This window comes from Stigmatopora nigra, chromosome 12, assembly GCF_051989575.1.
Source record: "Stigmatopora nigra isolate UIUO_SnigA chromosome 12, RoL_Snig_1.1, whole genome shotgun sequence".
NCBI lineage: Eukaryota > Metazoa > Chordata > Actinopteri > Syngnathiformes > Syngnathidae > Stigmatopora > Stigmatopora nigra.
Window position 1 is genome coordinate 13596242 of NC_135519.1, and position 21221 is coordinate 13617462.

The following is a 21221-nucleotide window of genomic DNA, read 5'->3' on the forward strand; positions in this document are numbered from 1 at the left end:
GCACGTATTGGGTAAACAAAAATAACGTAAATAATATAAAATAAAATACTTTTTACGTTGCGTGTGTGCGTGTTCGAAAGGTCATGTGACTTTTCTGCACGAGCCGCAAAATGAACCACGTCGGCCACCGTACTCCCTCCTAGGTGTTACCAGGTGGTTGTCATTAATAAATGTTTGCAAGTCGATGTAACTGTAAGCCATGTCTACGTTTCTTTCTACGCTCCCTAATATCCAAGTTATTTTTCCCATCTACTATCAAGATCGGACTGTCAACCCTTTAAAAAAAGGTTGGAGACATGTAAGTTACTCAGCTAACAGCGTAAATTAGCCTTTAGATTGGATCTTGTTGTTAATAGCGTAAATTAGCATTTCGCTTGGACTTGTTGCTAACAGTGCAAATTAGCCGTTAGCTTCCAACTGGTTAGCTTCGAACACACGACTCGAAGTTGCACTATGTTGAGTTTAAGGACAGACAAGAGCCTCTTTGTGCTTATAATGGATCCGTGGAACGTCGTGTGATATTAGATGGGAAAACAGACGATTCAGTGTGCAACTGGATGTGATCGACTTGAGTTTGAGACAGACGCCCACTGCCAGCCTTCCTTCCATCCGGCTTGGGACGCTTCCTCACAGGCGAGTCAGCTGACTAAAACACGCGGAAAGCCCCGACTAAGTCAACTGAAAGCCCACTGAAACGCAGGCGACACTTTCACGGAAACTCAGACCGGCGATTGCTCGGGTTGTCCTGCCTTTGGACTCGGGACTTTTTCTTCTTCTTTTTTTAGCCCGAAAGAAGTGCACTGTTGCCGGATACTCATTTGGAGTGGAAGGGATGGCTGGCAGGGAGTCGTCACAAGTGTCGTTGAATGGATCGCATGTAAGTATCGTGTTTGTTTTTTTCAATGAAAGTTACGATGCTGTCAAAATATGCTCCGAGCTGTCATGTGACCTCGCGTGGGGGGTCCCTCCCACCCACGCAAACGTGGTCACTGACAACCCAAATGTTTTTGTGTTGATGTCAATGACTGTCGTTATTTTTTTACCAAAACAAAGTTGCACAATGCTAACTAAACAAGCATCAGCTTTCTTCTATTATACACAATTTTCCATTTGAAATCTTTATTTAACCAAATTGTACTTATTTATATAAGTATTCGACTTTTGTTAGTTTGCATGGTACCCCCAGGCATGTGTGGGTTATCTCTGGGTCATCAATTTTTCCCCACATTCCAAAAAACAAGCATGCTAGCCTGATTTGTTTGAGTTTGAGCTTGAATGGTTGTTTTTTTTCCCCTCCTGCCCTGTGATTGGCTGGCCATCGATGCCTGAAGTCAGCTGGGATAGGCTCCAGCACCCCCTGTGAGCATGGTGAGGATGAAGTGGTTCAGAAGATGAATGAAATAAATGAATATACTTATTTCCTTTCAACTGTATGCCAATTTAATTATACTTGTACTTCATGTGATAACATAATTCTCACTAGTGATGATATCATTATAATGTCATATCTAATGCATTTTATTTTGAAATTGTAGTGACATTTTTGGTCTCTTTTAGATTTCCTACATTGGACATAATTGTCAAAACATCCCAGAATTTCTGGGAGACAATTTTGGAAAATTTGCAAAGAGATTGGATTTGAGTTTCAACCACCTTAGGTGAGTCTTACTTTTTTTATTCCCGAATTAAGTGTTATGACTTTATCATGCGGGATGTCTTTACAACTGTCATGTGATTGTCTTTGACTATAAAGTGTTAGTTTAAAGTCCATTTTTTTAATGTTAGTTTTATTGGAAAAGGGATTATTGGTGTTGAAGTTGTTTGGAAACATGCTTTGCCATTTTTCAGTTAGAAATTGTAAAATTCAATGATTTTTAAGCTAATATGAGAGAAAATTCGGTATATTTTGTGAAGAAAATTGATGTCTGTACACATTTTTGGGTGGAAAAAAATCGAAAAGGTAAGTCTCCATGATGCTTTTTGAGTTCATCAGTCATCTGGACTTTTTATGTCTACAACTACTATGGAAAGTCATAAATGAGGTTTGTACACAGTCATATGCAGTATTTTTTTGACTAGAAGTCGCAGTAGTTGAAAATCTACAATGAAAGCAGGAGAAAAGTCACACTGGAGTATAACAGACAAAATTAGCACCTGTTATTGTCGCAAATATTTATTTTTTGGATTACTATAGCTAAAAAAATACAACAAAACAAGCTATTGACGGTTAGAATGGTTAAAAAAAAAGTGCGATTTATAATCCGGCGAATACGACACTGTTTTTGGTGAATCACTCATTTGTGGAACGCAGAATATTGATGTGGAAAAATCAGATAATCTTTATTAGATTTGTTGATAACCACAACTGCAAATGCATCTTAATTTCGCAGTACTCTGGCAATAATTCCCATTTGACAATCCATATTTGCGTCTTGTTAAAATACCAAGCAGCCAAAGTTCACCATGTTATCATTTTATGCCAATATTCTTTATCCACTACAACGTTAACGTCCCCCTTGAGGATTCCCCCCCCCCCCCCCCCCCCCCCGACAAAGCGTCTCCCGTGACCACACTGGCAGTTCATGGGTGGGTGGAGTTAATAAGGAACATGTGATGATGTTTTTAGCTAGCTAACGCAACGCGACCCATAGTAGACGTGATCCCTATTAGAATGGAACTAATCCGACGCTTAATTGCCGAGAACTGATGCCTCATAGAAATGAATATAACATGATATATTTTATGGAATTGGTTGCTATACAAGCCTTCCATTATTTTACAGCATTAAGACAAAAACCATAAATTGTCAGAGTGAGTTGGACTTTTCTTTTGAAAAACATGATCATGTACAGACGCCAACGTGAAACCTTGAGTCCAATCCCACTAGAGACCTTGCCAGAGTTTGTTGTTGCGGCTAATGCGCTAGCTTCTGTCAACGCGATGGACAACACCGAGTCACAACCGCGAGCCCGGTGTCACTATTAAGTCAGGGTTGTGCACGTCTTTGGCGTTTTGCCACTGCAGGTAACGGCGGGGATGAATTCTCGCTAGCAATCTGTCACGCCCACTCCCCCCGTTGCCGTCGGGCCGTCTCATCGATGTGTGGCGTGGCGTCGTCGTCTTTGTTCCGGGTCAGGTGTGCATGGCGTGTTGCGTTGACGTGATTCGGGTTGTGGTTTGTTGTCGTAGTCGTCTTCGTGGACACGGTGACACCCGTCCGAAGTGGTAGTGGTACTTTGGCGACATTTGTAGCCATGTGTAATCGTGCTATACTGCAATACTATTAATATTCTCATTTCATTTATTCATTAACATGAACATAAGGTTCTTTTTAAGGATTTTTTTTGCATGGGACCTCTGCTCATCAAGTGATACATTGATCTTGGACACTTCAAGCGAATATCTGGCTCTTTTAATGAATTTTATTTGCGCATGACTACTACTCATGAAGTGATACATTGATCTTGGACACTTCAAACTCGTGGCTTTAAATATATGGGTAGCTTTTATTGACTCGATCATTTGTTTACTAGTTCAATTGCTGAAAAAGTGTGGGTAAAGACTCTTAGTGTTCAGAAAATGATTACCTGCGATGGCAAGATGGCAGAATGTTTTTATGCTTTAAACAATATAGTAGACCTACTTGTAGCTCAATCAACACTATGTATTTTTTTTTGTTTTGTGTAGTTCGCTCCACGTTTAAATCTTTAACAGCATTTCTAAAGACGTTATTAGCATGGATATATATTATTTACAGATTTCTCCCCAGTCTTGGCGTTCAAATGCTAATACAAATATGCTTCGCTCAACGCTAATCTGCTTTTATTCCGCTCTATCCAGTCATGGCAAACATGTTTCGGTTCATTTTGGACTAAAACGCATTTGTATTTCGGGCGACCTCCCGACGGGCAAACGTTACGTCCGCCCGCGCAACAAAAAAAACACGAGTTTTAACTTTTGCAATGCAGATGAGGCCCCGGCGCGTACAGTCGTGGTGGCGGTGGTGACGGCGGCGCGCGCTCACCCAGGGCGACGTGGCTCGTTTTGCATTTTAATGACAAATCAAGTATGCTAACTCGCGTCTGAAAAGCCAAAGTGCTCTCGGTGTCGGCCGCCTGTCAAAGTGAGATGTAAGCGGCGTGATGAAAAGAGAACAAAGGAGACAAAGTAGGGAGGCCCGCTACACCCACAAATGAAATAAAACCGTGTATGGCCTGTCAGCTGTGTCGTTTTAGATTCATATCCAAAGAAGGCTGGAGTATTAGCGCCTCATTCATCTGTCTCCACTAATTCGTCACGGGGGGGGAGGGCGCACGCTAATTGACAAACACGGACGTCCCATCCTAGCCAAGGTGTCGGAAGGCGGGGGGCGGCGGTAGGTGGGTCGGAAAAAGGGGGGGTTTGCTTTTCTAGCCGTCCCGCAATGAGAAGTGACAACGGGAAGAGCGCCTGTCATTGTCTGGCCTAAGTGTTCAATCTGTAGCCGTGGCGCCATGCAGATAAAATGTCAGTTAGACGGAGAGGATATGAAACATGGCCGCTACCGAGTCCTCCCATCACTTAACCGACGCTGCGTCGGGGGGCTGATGTATAGCCCGACACGTAGACGACAACAACCAGAAAAAAAGAAAAAAAGCGGCATTCCGACTTTCGGGTAAGCCCGGCTCGTAAATTAAGCCGGCGAATAAGACATTTACGTCAGGGACATTGATGTTTAGTGTCAAAAACAAGCATTTTAATTTGGCCCGCTTCGCCTTTTTCCAAATGATGCACGGCTCCGGGGGGGAAAGCGCTACGATGAGTTAAAGGATGTGCGGACTAATGGATGGCTTGTCGAATGGCGCCGTCTTTCCAATTTGATCCTATTTGGGAGTTTGATTCTCGCCCATCCACGGCGAGAGGGACTCGTAAATAATTTGTCATATAAGGTGAGTGGGAAAGAGGTTTTATTTTTGAGGGGGATCTTTCAAATCCGACGGCTAGGCTTCGCCAAACATACTTTTTGTCATGTTTATTATGGCTTGGTAAATGAGAGGAGCGCTAAATGTCTGCGCTCAATTTCAGATGGTTAAGAGTACGTATATATTAAGGGAAACCTGCAGCAACTGATTACAGCTGTCTATGGCCAGGACGCACCAGCACAAATTGTGAAGACGGGTTATGGAGAAATCAATCCCAGGCATCGCACAAACTCTGCTCATAGTCAACGTGAGGAGCACTTGACAGGGAAATAAAGCAGATGTTTGAAGGATGACATTTTTCAGCCCTTTTCTGTATTCTTCTTCTTCGTAAACGGCCCTGACAAGCAATACGGGACCGTCCTTTGGGAAATTTGACGTTGGCTGCTGAGGCATTAGCGGGACTTGGACCAGGCACGTCTTGCAAAAAATAAAAAGGACTGGAAAGACTCATTTTGCACAGTATAACCCAATGTGAACATGGAATGCATAAGTCCATTTTTTATATCTGGCAACCTGGAATGCACAAGGTAATGTTTCGACTTGGCAACGTGGAATTCACAAGTTAATGTTTCGACCTGGCAACCTGGAATCCACAAGTTAATGTTTTGACCTGGAATGCACAAGTTAATGTTTCGACCTGGCAACGTGGAATGCACAAGTTAATGTTTTGACCTGGCAACCTGGAATGCACTAGTTAAAGTTTTGGCCTGGAAACCCGGAGTGCACATGTTAATGTTTTGACCTGGCAACCTAGAATGCACAAGTTTATGCTTTGACCTGGCAGCCTGGTATGCACAACTTAATGTTTTGACCTGGCAACCCAGAATCCGCAAGTTAATGTTTTGACCTGGCAAACCAGAATCCGCAAGTTAATATTTCGACCTCGCAACCTGCCTGGAATGCACAAGTTGATGTTTTGACCTGGCAACCTTGAATCCACAAGTCAATTTTTTGACCTGGCAACCCGGAATCCACTTGTTCATGTTTCGACCTGGCAACCACAAGTTAATGTTTTTACCTAGCAACTTGTAATTCACAAGTCCATTTTTTGACCTGGCAACCTGGAATACACACGTTCAAGTTTCGACCTGGCAACCTGGAATGCACAAGTTAATGTTTTTACCTGAAAATCTGGAATGCAGAAGATAATGTTTTGACCTTGCATTTTTAAAAACAACTACCCCCTATTGAGCGCTTATACCGCATCCTTTAAGAGGCAATCCACTCAACTAGCACTCATCCAAGCGACCATGGCGAGGGGCCGGCCCAGTCCGCTCTATACAGTTTGTCAGCCATTGTAAGGAAAAGAAAAACAGCCACAAGACAATATAGTGGGTGATCTTTTAAGTCCAAGCGTCTGAGCGCCAAACACAAGAGGAAGCATGGATTAATCACCGTCAACGTCCACGGGCCCTCCGGAGCTTTCCCTCCAGCTCCTCTTTGCTTCATCTGGCCCATTTTGGAAAGGGGAAAGGAACATATTTATGTTCCTTTTGTTCACATAATATATACTAGCGGGTGATGGCGTTCCTTTTATGACTGCGTCACATTTTTCCCCCTTTTTTCCTTCCTTTTTTTATGGTACACCCCGAGACGGATGGCGTGCCACTGACATCCAGATTTACGGGCCTTCGGCTCGCCGCCACCGCCGCCGCTGCCGCGTAGCTTTAGAAGGGCCCGCTGACATCTAGCCAGCACTTTGGAGGAGGAGAATAAAAGCTGACATTTTATTGGCTCTAAAATACAGAGAGAGGAGTCGTCGTCGCCGAGGAGCCGCAAAGAAAATAAAAGGCATTCCGCCCTTTTTTTTTTGCCAGGAAAACAAGATTGATCGGGTATTATTTCGGAACTTGTCAGCGGTAATAAGGACGACTACCATTTCAATTATCCACGGCTAAATATAGCCCCCCCTGGCCCAAATGAGACGTTTGTCACACATTGCCGTGTAATTTTAATATTTGATGTGGACAGACTGGTCTTTTTTTTTTTGCCGGAAAGACGTCGTCTCTGTTTTTCCATTGACGGAATTCCAACGATTTTGGCGGAATAAAATGCCTCTTAAAATGGACAATGTTTTTTTTCTCTTCCACCGAATGATGGATTTTTATGAGATGACCCAAAAACAAAAGCACCTGTGTGTCTTGGCCAACTTGTGGATTGGTCGCCATACCATAATATTTGCCAGGACACTTTTTTATTTTCATGAAATGAGGTGATGACTTACTGGTAGACAGTCAAACTTAAAGAATGTCCACTTCGGCCTAGTTCTTTGTCACATTTCTACCTCTATTTCCATTAATAACCTCATGGACAATTGGACAAACACGCGACTGGACATCACCTGCTATCTTCCTCAACAGCCGGTCCGGTTCACGCCGGTTTACGGCCACCAATGACAGCCAATCAGTGAAGTTGCCTCATTTCTAGTGGATTTCTAGGCCCCTTGCTGTGCATTTCCATGTCAAAATAATATAGAAAGTGACACAAAATCAACTGGAAATAAGCTAAAGTGAAGAGGACGTATACATGTATAAGCCAAGTGGGCTACGTGACCCGCTATTGGTTGGCATAGGCTCCAGCACCCCAACGGCGGACCGGAAAATGAATTTGTTTTCATCCCTCCCAATCAAATCAAGTCTTAATTGTCATCTTCTACAGTTGCAATAACAAAATGGGTGTTTCTACTCCACAAAGTGCATTTTCCCAGTAAAAACAACAAATACGTCATATAAAAATATAAAAAAGTCACCCGAGAGTCATTAAATCCTGGCAACTGTAGAAAAAGTTTGCCTGGCAGATGTCCGTATATAACGATAAGATTGAGAAAACAACTTCTACTGCACCCGTGCGCCGCCATCTTGGCTCAAACTGAATTGGATCCAATTGAATTGGACTTCTCCAATGAACATACACTTTTTTTAGTGTAAAATTTTGCTAGCTTCCCAATAGCACCTCCGTCTTAATCAGTCAATTTATGAAACTTTGCGATTCCATATCATACATTCCGATATATATCGCCCCGTCCCCCGTGCGTAAACACGTGCCGTCCCCGGATAAGATCACGACTCGCCTACATATTTCAAAACCTTATTAAATACTTTACAAGTTCTCCTCGCATTCCGCGGGCAGAACCCAGCGTGTTGTAAATATGAGTCAGATGTATAATTCATTAGCGACATGTTTAGTAAGTCGACCATTTTGGGGCGGGGTGGGGGGAGCGCTAATGCGCCCTCTGGTTTCTTTGCATTTTTAAAACCGGACCGGCTCGTCAATAACGGGTCGGCGGCTCGAAACCCGATGATGTGAGGGAATCTCACCGCCTCGTAAATCTGTAAATCAGTAATTTTTTTTCAACCCCGACTCTACTTTTAAAGCCCATAACACATGTCAAGATATTTCGGATACACGCCATGCAATAATGTGTTTTTTTTGCTATAAAAAATGACATTTTTTCTAGTGGAGTCTCCCTTCCTTCCTATAGGCCTTGGTTTATGTTCAGCCCATTAGCCTCAGATAAAAGATGTAAGCAAGGCATGGAACGTATTACGCCGCGGCCACGCTTCCACATCTCTTGGCCCGTTTCCAAGAGGGGGGGCGGAAAAGAAAGCCAAAAGGTTTGGAAGAGGAACAAAAGCGCTTCCTTTGCTTTCCACTTTGGCCCGTTAGAGTCACTTCACGGCCTTCAATCTGTCTCCTCCACGTCTTCCTGGAGGTGAAAAGTGAAGACAGATACTTGGGACGCATTTCAACTCCATTTGGGGGGATGTGCGCCAGGTGGTGGGGGATAAGGGGACCCCCCCAAACCCCCCTAACAATGCGCGATTGGTCATGTGACTGGGCTCTTATGTCAATTTACTCGTAACTCAAATGAACGTTTCCTATAGAAATCACCTAAAAACTTAAAAAATTATTTGGTTCCAAACCTCTGACAAAAACAGGATATTGGATTGTAAAAACATTTTTATTTGTTCTTATTTGCTATTTATTAACAAAGTAATGAATAACTAGTGGTTTAATAGAACTAAAATGTGTTTAATAGTACTAAAATTACTCATAATAAATACTACTCTCGTATTAGCGAACAAGCTCTGCCATTTGCACTAAAAAAACACTGAAAAAAAACACTGAAAAATATGCAATGCTCCGCCCAGTGCTCATAGATACATTACACAAGGGAGTTGCAACCAGAAAAATTATATATTTCTAAAAAATGTACTCGTATCTCAAATTGCTTGTATGTTGGAGCACTTGTATGTTGAGATATTGCTGTATATATGTAGAAAGCGAGTTATTATCGGAGTGGTTTTGAACTAAAACAGGTTTACCAGGACATGACAGATGTCTATGTACAGTGTATTCTTTATATATTAGCATTTTTGTCTATTTTGACTCATTTCATCCGTTCATTTTGGCTTGTGGGGGTGCTGTAGTCTATCCTAACCATCAACAGGCAGTTGGTGGGTTACTCTCAACACATTTATTGTCTTAAAATGGAGGAATTGTCCTATATGTGTGTTTGTTTGCAAGCTTTTCAAGGTGTAAGAAAGCATTTGCAGGCTAGTCCTGTCTTTTCATTGTTGTTATTTTCCCTCCATTCTCCTCCAAACGTCGAAGCATCCCTCGACACCGACACTGGACATCTGCGTTTCCTTCTCCTCACACCTGTAACCCATTTCCCCTTTCCATTTCACCAACACGTACCCCAATCTTTCACAGTTTTACTTTCACCAAAAAGCAAGATGGGGCGGCGGGTGATAACAACTTTCTGGTTCTCAAAGACATTTGAAGCTCCCAAAAAGAACATAAAAAAAGCTCTAGTCTTCTTTTTTGAGGCTCCATCTGACATCCATCCATCAATGTGTTTTAATGGTCTGGCCATGCAGGCTGCAACACATAATAAGCACTTGCTTGCCTGACTTTCCCACCCCGGGATACGTGGAGGAGATAAGAAGCAGCGAATGCATGTTTCACGTCCACGCCAACGACAGTCTTCATCTCTCTGCTTTACCTCAGCAAAGCTCACTTCTCCGCCAGGACAAGAACTTAGCATTTGAGCCAGATCCTAGAGACTCCCGGTAGTCCAGGTACCGCGGGGCAGCCTTATTTTCTGGGCCCTGTCTGGATCTTTGGACCCGAGGGTCCTCCGAAGAGCCCCTCAGCGTCTGCGCTCAGATGTTTGGAAAAACATGGCGGATTGGAGATCTGAGGGCCGTTTGAGTGGCAGATGGATCAAAGTATGGGGTGGGAAGGAGGAGAAATGGCTTTTAGCTTCCATTTTTTGGGAGGGGGTGGGGTGAAACCTTTTTGGGTTTTGTGGGGAATGGCATTTGGTTTTGTAAGTTGGATTTTTGGCTGTAAGTAGAGGTGCACTTTATATGCAAATGAGCTTTGTATGTATGTAGAGTGGGGGGGACGGGACTTTATTGAGTGGATTTGTTGCAGAAGTGGTTTTGGGATCTGAATTTTTTGGAAGTAGAGCTTTTCGAGTTATTTTGCAAAGAAAGTCCAATCGATTGAATTCTATCTTCTAGCAAACTCCGTCCAAGCGACAGCTGTGTTGCCTTATTAACTGAAAAGGGATATTTTGTCAAGTGAAAAGAGAAGTTAGTCACGCTCTTCCTCAAAAAAAAGCAGAAGTTGTCTTTTCATTTCCGCTTGAAATCATTCTTGTCTGCAATTACAACACGCAGTTTTTTTATTATCATTTTTTTTCACTAGCAACATTGCTCAATCACATTGAAATATTTCAATTCCATTTCCCTACCGTGTATTTTCACAAGGGTCACGGAGGGTGCTGTAGTCAATTCGGACCAACTGTTTTATCTAGCTCTACAATGTCTTCTGTGTCTTTCATGCAAATGCAAACTAGTAAATTTCCCAACTATGGGATGAAATAATCTAATCTAATCTAATCTACAGGCAGTTGCAAATTTTGACCCACAAGCCAATAGAAAAGCACGCTTAAAGTAACCATTCTAGTGTACTCAAATGTAGGTTGAACGTCAGCTACATATGTCTACCACATTGAATCATATTTAGTCTGCATCCCATTGTGCTAGCATCTCGCTAACACACCATAGCTAACATAGTTCGTTATCTCAATTATTTTTGACCCACGAGAACCCCGTTCCCAAATCCCCTCGACGTCATTCACCCTCGCGTACCTTCTCGGGGAGGGAGGGAGAGCCGCGGGAAATCCCCGACTCCCGGTATAGCGTAAATGTGTTTGTTCCCGCCCCCTTTTGACGCCGCGAGGGGAACGTATCCCTCCTTCCTTCCTTCCACGGACGGACGGGTCTACCCGGCCGGCCGGCTCTTTAAATTAATTATAAGTTTTATAGGCAAGCCTCGGGCCCGGCGCAGGCAGCTAATCCCAGAAGAGGGCTAATCCGACCCCGCGTTACAGAAAATCAATGCTCCCTTTTGGTGTTGGCGTGCCATCAGGGCACAGGGACACATGTCAGACAGGCACCATGATTTTTTTATGAGTCTTTGCTGCTCCGTCGTTTTTTTGATGTGCTGGAGCCGCCGGAGGATGCTCCGGGTAGCGCGCAATTGAAAAGAATATCCGGAAGCCACAATACAACTGACTCTGACCGTTGCATTTATTTATTATTATACGTGTCAGTGGGGGGGGGGGGGGGGGGGTATTTTGGGAGTAAACAACGGCTGTCAAAAATTGGGTTTTGTTGTTGTTGTTGTGTGTTGGGTTTATATAGAGTGGATTTCGTCAACATTGTGGCCTTGTTATTGTGAATGATTGGCAGGTCTGGACTTTGATTGATATTTAGTTGATTGCTTGCCAAATTGTGAGACTTTTCATGTTTTTTCATTTGTAATGAAGAGGAAAAATGTAGCATTTTCGAGGGGGTCAGAAACCAAGAATAAATATCCATTAAAGTAAAAACAATAGAATAAAAGACTAGCATAAGTATAGATTTGAAAGAAAACAATACATAAATGTATAAAAAACAACAACATAGTATATTCCATAAAGGTAAAAAAGCAACAACTTAACATAATGTGTAAATGTAAAAAAAAACTACTTAATAAAATACAAAAATGTAAAAAAAACATAACAGAATACATAAATGTAAAAAATACCAACATAATATAATACATAAATGTGAACTAAACATAAAAAAACAACATAACAGAATACAGAAAAGTAAAAAACAACAACATAACATAATACATAAACATAAAAAAAACTACATAACCTGATACAAAATAATAGAAAAAGCAATATTAAACATTAATGTAAAAATAAAACAGAATCATATTTAGATATTAATGTAAAACCATTCAAGTGCAATTTGTAGAGGATTTTTTCCGTGTCAGTTATGGCGGCCATTTTAATCACCTGCCCCGTCCGTAGTTTTTCCAAATGGTTGCGGACAGCCAGGATGGCTTCTGTCATTTTCCAACTGTCAATCTCTATCTTTTTTCTAATAAATCTTTTCATGACCAAAGATGGCCACGTAGCGATTTTCTGTCTGTCGGTGGCGGCGGCGGCGGCGTGATGGACACAGCCTCCTCCTCTTCCTCCTCCTCCTCCTCCTCCTCCTCCTCCTCCGTCACTTTAATAACTTGTCACTTTTTATACGCTGTCAACATTCAAATCATTTTCTTTGACTCTGACACCATTTCTCTCGTCGACTCACCTCAGAAAAGCTTGACAAAATATGTAAACATTGGAATGCTATCTTAACCTGTACTACACCATTAGTCCTTTATATATATATATATATATATATATATATATATATATATATATATATATATATATATATATATATATATATATATATATATATATATATATATATATATATATATATATATATATATATATATATATATATATATATATATATATATATATATATATATATATATATATATATATATATATATATATATATATATATATATATATATCTAATATGTATACATATGTAAATCATTTTAATCTATGTCAATATTCTGATATTCTGACAGACAGACCAAATTTTATGGTCTGTCTGTCTGTCCTTTGTGACGGAATAACGTGCGTCCGGTCATGAGACCTACGACTCTTTTGCCCTTTTTATTGCTTCAATGAAGGAAAATTGAATCTTCAGATCTCCAATTGGGACTTATCTTCTCCATGTAATGACATTATTCCGCCACAATGGATCGGATTGTATGCCTGTCTTTTCCACAGTCCCAAGATTGATAAATTGACTCAAACTAATGACGATTTTAGTTTCAACAAAATAAGACGTTCGGGAAATTCGTCCTTCAGAGTCATTTTTTTCCAATTTTACGACTCAATCTTTCAGAGCAGTAAAAGATATCTCGTGACACTCAAACAAAAATCATGAGCCTAACTTGCGGGAAGTAAAATTATTCTGGAATTAACAATCTTATTTTTATATTATCTCTTATTGCAAAATCACATTAAATGCATTTTCTTTATTTATTATGCATTATTTTTAATTTGTGTATAACAAAATACTGAAATTCTCCAGTTTGCTACAATGAATCAAAAAAATGCACTTCTGAAACGCCATCTAGTGTTCAAGACGGGAAATGCCACAAAATAAAGACTATTTAAGCTTCTTTTCTGGGCCCGATTCAATAATATTTTTAATAAAAACTGAATATCAGTCATTTTAACACCCCTGAATGAACCATAATACAAAAACCCCCCTAATTTACCTTTAAAATTTTGCAAAAAAATGGACACTTGTCGATTTATCAAACTATTTATGATACAGAAATAACCGAAAAAACCCATCCAACTTTTTCCACTCGTTTCCACATCGTCAACCTACTAAAAACTCGCCCGACTTTATTAAAGGACACTAGTTTGTTTTCATCCCTCCACCAGAATGACTCTCGAACCCTTGCGCGTTGTTATTAATACGCCAGTCGTCTGGTGTCATTCCCAGGAATTAGCCGGTGATGTGTGATTAGGACGGCGAGAGGAGATTAATAGATGTTCCTTCCCCTCGTTTGTTATCGCCCTCGCCGCTTTTTGACTGACGACGCCGCGTGATAAACCGGAACGAAGGCTAGGCCCCGCCCCCGCGTCTGACACTATCTGTTCGTGGACGACGATGGCGTGTCGCCCCGTGACAGTCGGCAGTACGGGGCGTTTTTTGGGGGGGTTGTGCATTTTAATCCCTGGCCCTGCTTAATGTCTAAAGCGCAAAGGCACACCCGCCAAAGTGTCCCCGCCCTCTCCAATCTGGGCCAGACATCATTTTAATGGTATGTACAGTGATAAAGCCAATAAAGTGTCAGGATGATTGATAATGGGAGCATTATAGCAATATGACTTTCTAGTTCTCCTCTGCGCTCCCATGATGGCTTCCAAATTGAATTCTTTACGCGTGCTTGCGTGCTCGCGTGCGTCCGGGTGCGCACCTTCAGCCCACAAAACTCAGGTGAGGAGGGGGCGCGGTCTTATGTCGTGTGTTGGCGTTGCTCCGACGACTAAATACTGCATGATGCGACCATGTTTGAATTCGGTCTAGAGTGAAAGATATCTAGACAGAGATCCAGACAGAGATTGAGAGATCTAAATAGAGATATCTAGAAATCTAGAGAGAAACAGATATCTAGACAGAAATCTAGAGATCTAAAGCTAGATCTAAAGATCTACAGAGAGATTTCTAGACAGATCTTGAGATCTAGAGAGAGACCTTAAGATCTAGAGAGATCTAGACAGATCTAGAGATACATCTAAAGATATACAGAGGGAGATCTAAAGATCTAGAGATCGAAATATCTAGAGAGACATCTAAAGATCTAGAGTGAGATCTCTAGACAGGGATCTAGAGATCTAGAGAGGGAGATCCCAAGATCTAGAGAGATATCTAGACAGATCTAGAGAGAGATCTGAAGATCTAGAGAGAAATATCTTGACAGAGATCTCTCTCTAGAGAGAGTTCTAAAAACTAGAGAGAGATCTAAAGAGCTCGACAAAGAGCTCTATATACAGATCTAGATCTGGAGAGAGATATATGTAGATTTAGATCTAGAGAAAGAGCTCTTTAGATCGTGATCTAAACCTAGAGAGATATATTGATGAAGATCTAGAGATATAAATGCACATTGGCAAACATAAAACATAATTACAATAGGATGTCTTGACTCGCCGCTCTAGTGCATGGCACTAGTATCTTACTTATGACTCTATTATGGGACAATTGAAAGAGTCGGCGCTGTACATAATGGCCATCGCACACCACATCCGTCTAACTGCTTTATTTTTTATTTTTTTGCCGTCTCGATCCAGCGCCAGCGACTTTTGCAAGCCCCGTCTTCATTCCGAGGCTATTTTTCACAGAGTTATTGCTTTTCCGTTTGGAAATCGATAGCCCGGGTTGCCAGATTGACAAAACACGTCGCCCTCCAGTGCCGCCGGCGTCTCCGCGGGCCAATGAAAAGCTGCCTTTTAATACCCCCCCTAGCCTCCCCTGCCTTCTTGCCGCCAGCCGTAGAAAGCTCTTTGTTTTATGTTAAATGGTGATTGATGACACGTCTGCCTCGGACGGCACTTTTTGACAAAAACTATTGATGGCCGCGCTCAGTAAAGTGTTAGCGCAGGTGACGGAGCAATCCATTTCCACCGTAGGGAAGAGTGAAAGGGAGACGCTCAAGCAAGAAAAAGTCATTAGCGCTTTACATACTCGGAGCTCGGCTTTTATGTCGGGATTTCGGCCACACCGGCGGCTACAAATTTGTTCGTGTTAAAAACCATACGCTGCACCTATTCGTTATGAATCGGATCCCAGGCCTCGACTGGATTTGGCGATTATTTTTCACCCAAAAAGTGAACTTGTCCACGCAAAAAGTCAACTTCTGTCTTTGCAATGCTAATTTTTTAGCTTCCTCTTAGGAACAGCTACCACTATTACTACTGCTAAAGTCGCTAAAATCACTTTTTATTGTATTAATTTATCTTCTAGACCACGCATCTTTATTAGGGTAGCAGGAGTTAACAAAACCTATCCCTAAGGCAGACTTGTAGACCCTAGACTGGTCACCTAGGGTACACAGAGAGACAGACGACCATTCCCACTTACTATCTCATTTTCACCCAGTGGGATTCGAACCCAGATTGCCCAGGGAAGACCCAATTTTCCATCGGGTGGCTTTGCGGATAGCAAGCTATCACGCAACTCCCAAAATTCAATTTTTTGACAACTGTATCCAAATATTATCAGGCAGAACCCCCTCAGATCGGACTCCCTAGCAAACACTGGCCATACCTTTGACACCCTTGAACTAGATGTAAACATTTTGCTATTGTTCTCTAAACATTTTTAACCCTGTACCGCACTGGATCTCACTCGAGTCCCAGATCTTTTTGTACATCCGTCCCAGAAACAGCACCTTTGGTCCCACCGAAAATCTCCTCACTAGCGACATAAGCGCTAAGCGCTAACGCCAAGTAGAACGGAGCCAAAATGGCAGCGGTGGCGACGGCAGTCTGACAAAAGCAGATTTAACAGATGCTTCAAGGGGACCTTAACTCCTGAAATCCCGCTGTCCTGCACACCGAGCCCCCCGCCCGCCTCCTAACTGCTGTATAAATAGATTGTCTTGACAGGGTAATTCATCTGCGGCCATGAAAACACGGGCTTTAAAAGACAGCTCGCTCAGACCTCTGCGCTTGTTAGAGGCCAGATCAGCAGCCCAGATGCCTAAGATGTAAACTCATGAAGGGAAGATTAATTTATCTGTCATCCCTGACTTTGACAGTTGTTGTAAATTTCACTCTGGCTCGCGTTCATTCGGGGGTAGTGGGGGCTAGTGGGTGTGCTAGCGCTTGCTAGCATCTGTACGATAAAAGCCAACAGAGGGAGGACAGAATCTGTGACGGATTGGCTAAAATACCACGTAACGCTTTGACCAGGTACTTGACTACCTTTGCCTTTTTCAAGATGGCGGATCAAGCATGAAAGGTCGTGAAAGAGTAGGACCCGGAAAGCCGTTTGGTGCGTGATTGATGGTGGAAGAGGAAATGTGGCGGCCATGTTGTGTTCTTCTGATCCCCCCGCCCGAGCGCTAGCCAATGCCTGGCGGACTGGGTGAAACGGGAGATGTTTTTAAACGCCGCTGCCAAACGTATTCGTTTTTTTCTTGGCGTTAATCTTTCAGAAGACAGAAAATGGATGACAGTCCTGAAATATGTCAGACGTGGCTTTTGCGTGTTGGCGCTTCAAGCAAAATATGTCAACGGGCTCAAGTATTGGATGGAGTTGAAGACTTGGACTGGGTTCCGTTTTCTGATGAAACTTTGGAGTTTGATTTGTTTAATAAGGGACAGCATGTATTCATTAATGAACATGTTTATATTCGTGTTAAAGGACATGTTATGTGTAGCCCAGCTTCAGTCCCTTAAGCGTACGTAGCACAGTTTTTGACTGTATTGTGTTCAGAATGTTTTGGTTTAGCAGCAGGGCTTAAAGATGATTGGCCAAGAGGCGGGACTTCCCATATGCTAATTGAAATCCAGTTCCAGAAATGGAGGTGCTTCTGCTAATTTAGCATTCTGTTTGAAGGGAACTACACAGTCACCTCTAGAGCCAGCCAAAGTTGATGTATTGGATTTTTTTTGCTACAAAATCTGGCAGTGGACGACGAAGACTTTGGAAACTAAGATAGTATTTAACAGTATTGTTCAAGTTCTGGTGTTTTGGTTTATTTTTAAAGTATTTGACAGTGGTGGTGTTTGTTTTGACCAAATTTTTTGGGGTTGTCACCTCGTTTTTTGGCTTTTATTTGGTAACAGGGATTAACATTGTAAGTGATCTTTACATTTTGAACATTTTTGTAAAAAATCCAAGTATGTATATTATACATGACCTCCAAAATGAATCTTTACCCAATTTAATGTAACTTTTGAACATACAGCTCATGTAATTCAAAACTTTCAGGCTACATTTCCGATAAAAAAAAACACTGATTTCCATTTGCTTGTTTCTAATTTCTCCAGCTGAATCCCACATGAAAGCCTCATGTTAAAATCTGCCCGTAATTCATCGGCAACTCTCAGCATGTCTGATTGGACCTCGGGGAGGTGACAATTATAGCCCAGGAGATATTGCGCTTTTATTTAGTAGATTAACATGCTAATAGGCTTTCATTTGACAGAACTCCACAAACCCCGACCCCCCCACCCCGGAGAACGGCGGCCCTGGAGCCCAGGGCTCGTGTACATAAGAGGCTAAACGGGGCTCCGGGGGTGAAAGAGAACAACCAAAGGCCCGGGTCCCGATTTGAGGTCGAGGCGGCATCGGGGTAGCGCGCCAGATCCGGCTAATTAGCATGTGCTAGAAGAAGAGCGCTTGTGACAGAGGATTGAAGCCAGTCACGATAAACACGGTGACTTAACACTCTCTCCTTTAGCTCCTCCCCCTTCCTTTTGTCCATGGGAGCCCACAGCTGTGGACTTAAGAAGTCCTTTCACCTAGAAGGAAATCTAAAGATAATCCCAAGTTTGATGTCGGGAGGGAGCAACTTTAGAGGGGTCACGGGTGTGTGGGGAGGGAGGGCCAATGAGTTTAAGCCGTAAAACCCTTGACAAAAGCTTCCGACATTGTCATTTCCTCCCCGTGCCTATTGGCTGTATCCTCAGAAGTTTGCTAAGCCCCTCCCCCCCTGCCCCGATGCACGACTTAACCCACTCACGAAGAATAGAGAGATAAGCAAAGTGTTAAAGTTAATTTTCCCTGCAAAATAGATTCCCTCAGGTTGGATGGAATCCTCTTAGCTAGCTAGCAGACGCCGTGCCTTTGCCCAAATTTGCCTCACGGATGTAAATATGTTCGCAAACGCGATGACTGACGGCTCTTTCTTACCGTTTACGAGTGGGATTGTCACGCGACCGGCGCCGTCTCGCCGCGTTAACGGATAAAGAATGGCAATGAACAAAGACTTCATTTAGCGCAAATAAGCTGATCTCCGGAGGGAACTTGCCAAGTGGGACACGACTATGCTAGCGCTGCGTTTTCTTTGTGCCACCGCCGTGACGAGAAACTTTTGGGGAATCTGTCGATGTGTCGTATTTACGGAAAATATCATCTGTGATTTTCGAAGTAAACTCGATCGGAAATTGAATTGTATTGGCAGGGAATGAGTTCCGGTGAAGTTTCCAATGGTAGTCAATTGTAGTCTATCACAGCTTCATTGAAGATAATTGTAAGCCTCATTATTAATCACATTGTCTTTGGGATATATTGTAGGTCGGGTTTAGTGTTTTGTTTTGAGGGAATGAGTTGTATCGTTTCATTTCTAGACTTGTGTTGCTCTAGAATTTGTTCATTTTGTTGTTGTTGTCAGTTGAACTGAATCGCTTCACTTGCTTTTGGTCTTCCAATACAATCAGATTTTTATCGATATTTGTCTGACTCCGATCTGACAACCTGTACTTTTTAAACAAGTAAAAGTCCTGCAAACTATACCATAACCAGCAAATAACGAATCACTTTGTTTACGTTAAAAAAAATGCTCTGTTTACCCTAATACACGATAAAATTAGAACTTTATTTCATCCCGTATTCAGGTAATTTCTCAGTTGCAGTAGCAAGACAGACACGAGACACACAAGACATTGTAGAGCTAGCTAAAAGAACTGGAGCCACTTACACGATGATATGTTACTGTCAGTAATTTCAAACCAGATGTAGCCCCACCTAGCGAACAGTTTGCATATTCCTTTAATTTACGGTCGATAGTCCTGAAAACCCTAGATCGGATCACGTGACCAAAGCCGACACAAAATAACCCATTACCAATAGTGAATATGCAATCATCACTCGGTAGAAGCCTTAATCTCAATTCCGTGAGACGGATGTGCCGCCCACTGACTGTTATGATTATGATGATCTATATTTAAGCTGGAAACAGCTTCTGTAACACACGCACTTAGTGCAATTTAAAGCTATTGGTTTTATGTAACATGTCGGAGCCCTCCATAAAACATGACACGACCCCCCCTTGAGAAACAAGGACACTGCTGAGGTGGAGGCCGTAATACACGTTGCCATCCCGACAGCTGGCCTTCGGGAGCTCACAGTCATTTCACACTCGGACCAATGTACTCACATTATTGCTAATGTCTATTATGACTGTGAAAATGGACCTTCTCGGACAGGAGATTATTTTTTACTATCTCGAGAATGGTCGCTTTGATTAACGAGGCCATGCTGGACAAACAAGAACTGGTCTTCAATAGGAAGATTTTTTTTTTTAGAAAATGGGGTCTCGCGGGTGTTGTGTTGGCTATTTCCTTGTAACACATTTGCTTACCGGGGGAGTGTAATTGTCAATAATGGGGTCCGGGAGCTCGGCAGGGGGGGTTCTGGGAATGGGGGTAGTTGTTCTGAGCCCCTGTTTGATCCGAGGGCTCGCCCTGTGGGACGGACGACTTTGGCCTGCCAAAATAATGTCATTCTGACAAGAGAAAGAGATGAATGTATCCCTCTTCCGAGCAAGGGATGTTGAACAACAGGATGTTTGGAGATAAGTGTGGAAAATAAGATCTTTATACCTTGAAAAAGGGAAAGGAAACATATTTATGTGTGGATGCATACGTGTGTTGTTTGTTAGGTTCGTTGAGATGTCATGGATGGAGTTAATGTGTTGATTTCTGATTGGTTTTGATCATTTTCTTTGGATTGTTGTTGTTATAATTGTGGCCATCTTGGAATTGGACGTTTAAATCTGGTTAAGATGAGTGGTAGTTTTATTTGGAATCATGCTAAAGGGCTGAATCTGTTAGCATCTAGCCTGAGGCTGGTAAAATTGCAAGCAAGTTAGATAACAACATTGGATTCAGTTCCTTTTGACTATAATAATTGTTATGGCCATTTTCTTTTTCACTAATGAATCTCGTCATAATTTTAGCCATCTTGGAATCGTATATGGACTCACGAGATCCGTTAAAATCTTATAAAACTCACTTAGATTAGATTAAAATGGAGTAGAATTTTATTTCTCCTTAGTTGCAGTAGGTATACAGACACAGAAGACATTGTAGAGCTAGCTAAAAAATCTGGAGCCACGCACAGAATTGTATTTTAAAAATCTTGCCTACGTCAGTTAGCACCTGGTTTACCCGTATCCAGCCAAACCCTCAATTAGGGTAACCAAAAACTTTTTTTTATGACTGTACCCTCATTCCGAAGACTATATCCACCCATTCTATCCTCTCCATTTTTTCACTACAACTACAGAAACTCGAATAACAGAACCCAGCGC

At 42.1% G+C, this 21221-nt stretch overlaps 1 protein-coding gene across 1 annotated transcript in view; it reads left to right on the forward strand.

The window, feature by feature from the left end:
* The first annotated feature begins 177 nt into the window (after positions 1 to 177).
* Positions 178 to 21221, forward strand: part of lrmda (leucine rich melanocyte differentiation associated) — a 184288-nt gene continuing 163244 nt past the window's right edge. Inside the window, exons 1-2 of the mRNA XM_077729788.1 lie at positions 178 to 877; positions 1558 to 1658. Of these exons, the coding sequence (XP_077585914.1) occupies positions 833 to 877; positions 1558 to 1658 (146 nt within the window). The 5' untranslated portion in view covers positions 178 to 832. The remainder of the gene's footprint in view (positions 878 to 1557; positions 1659 to 21221) is intronic.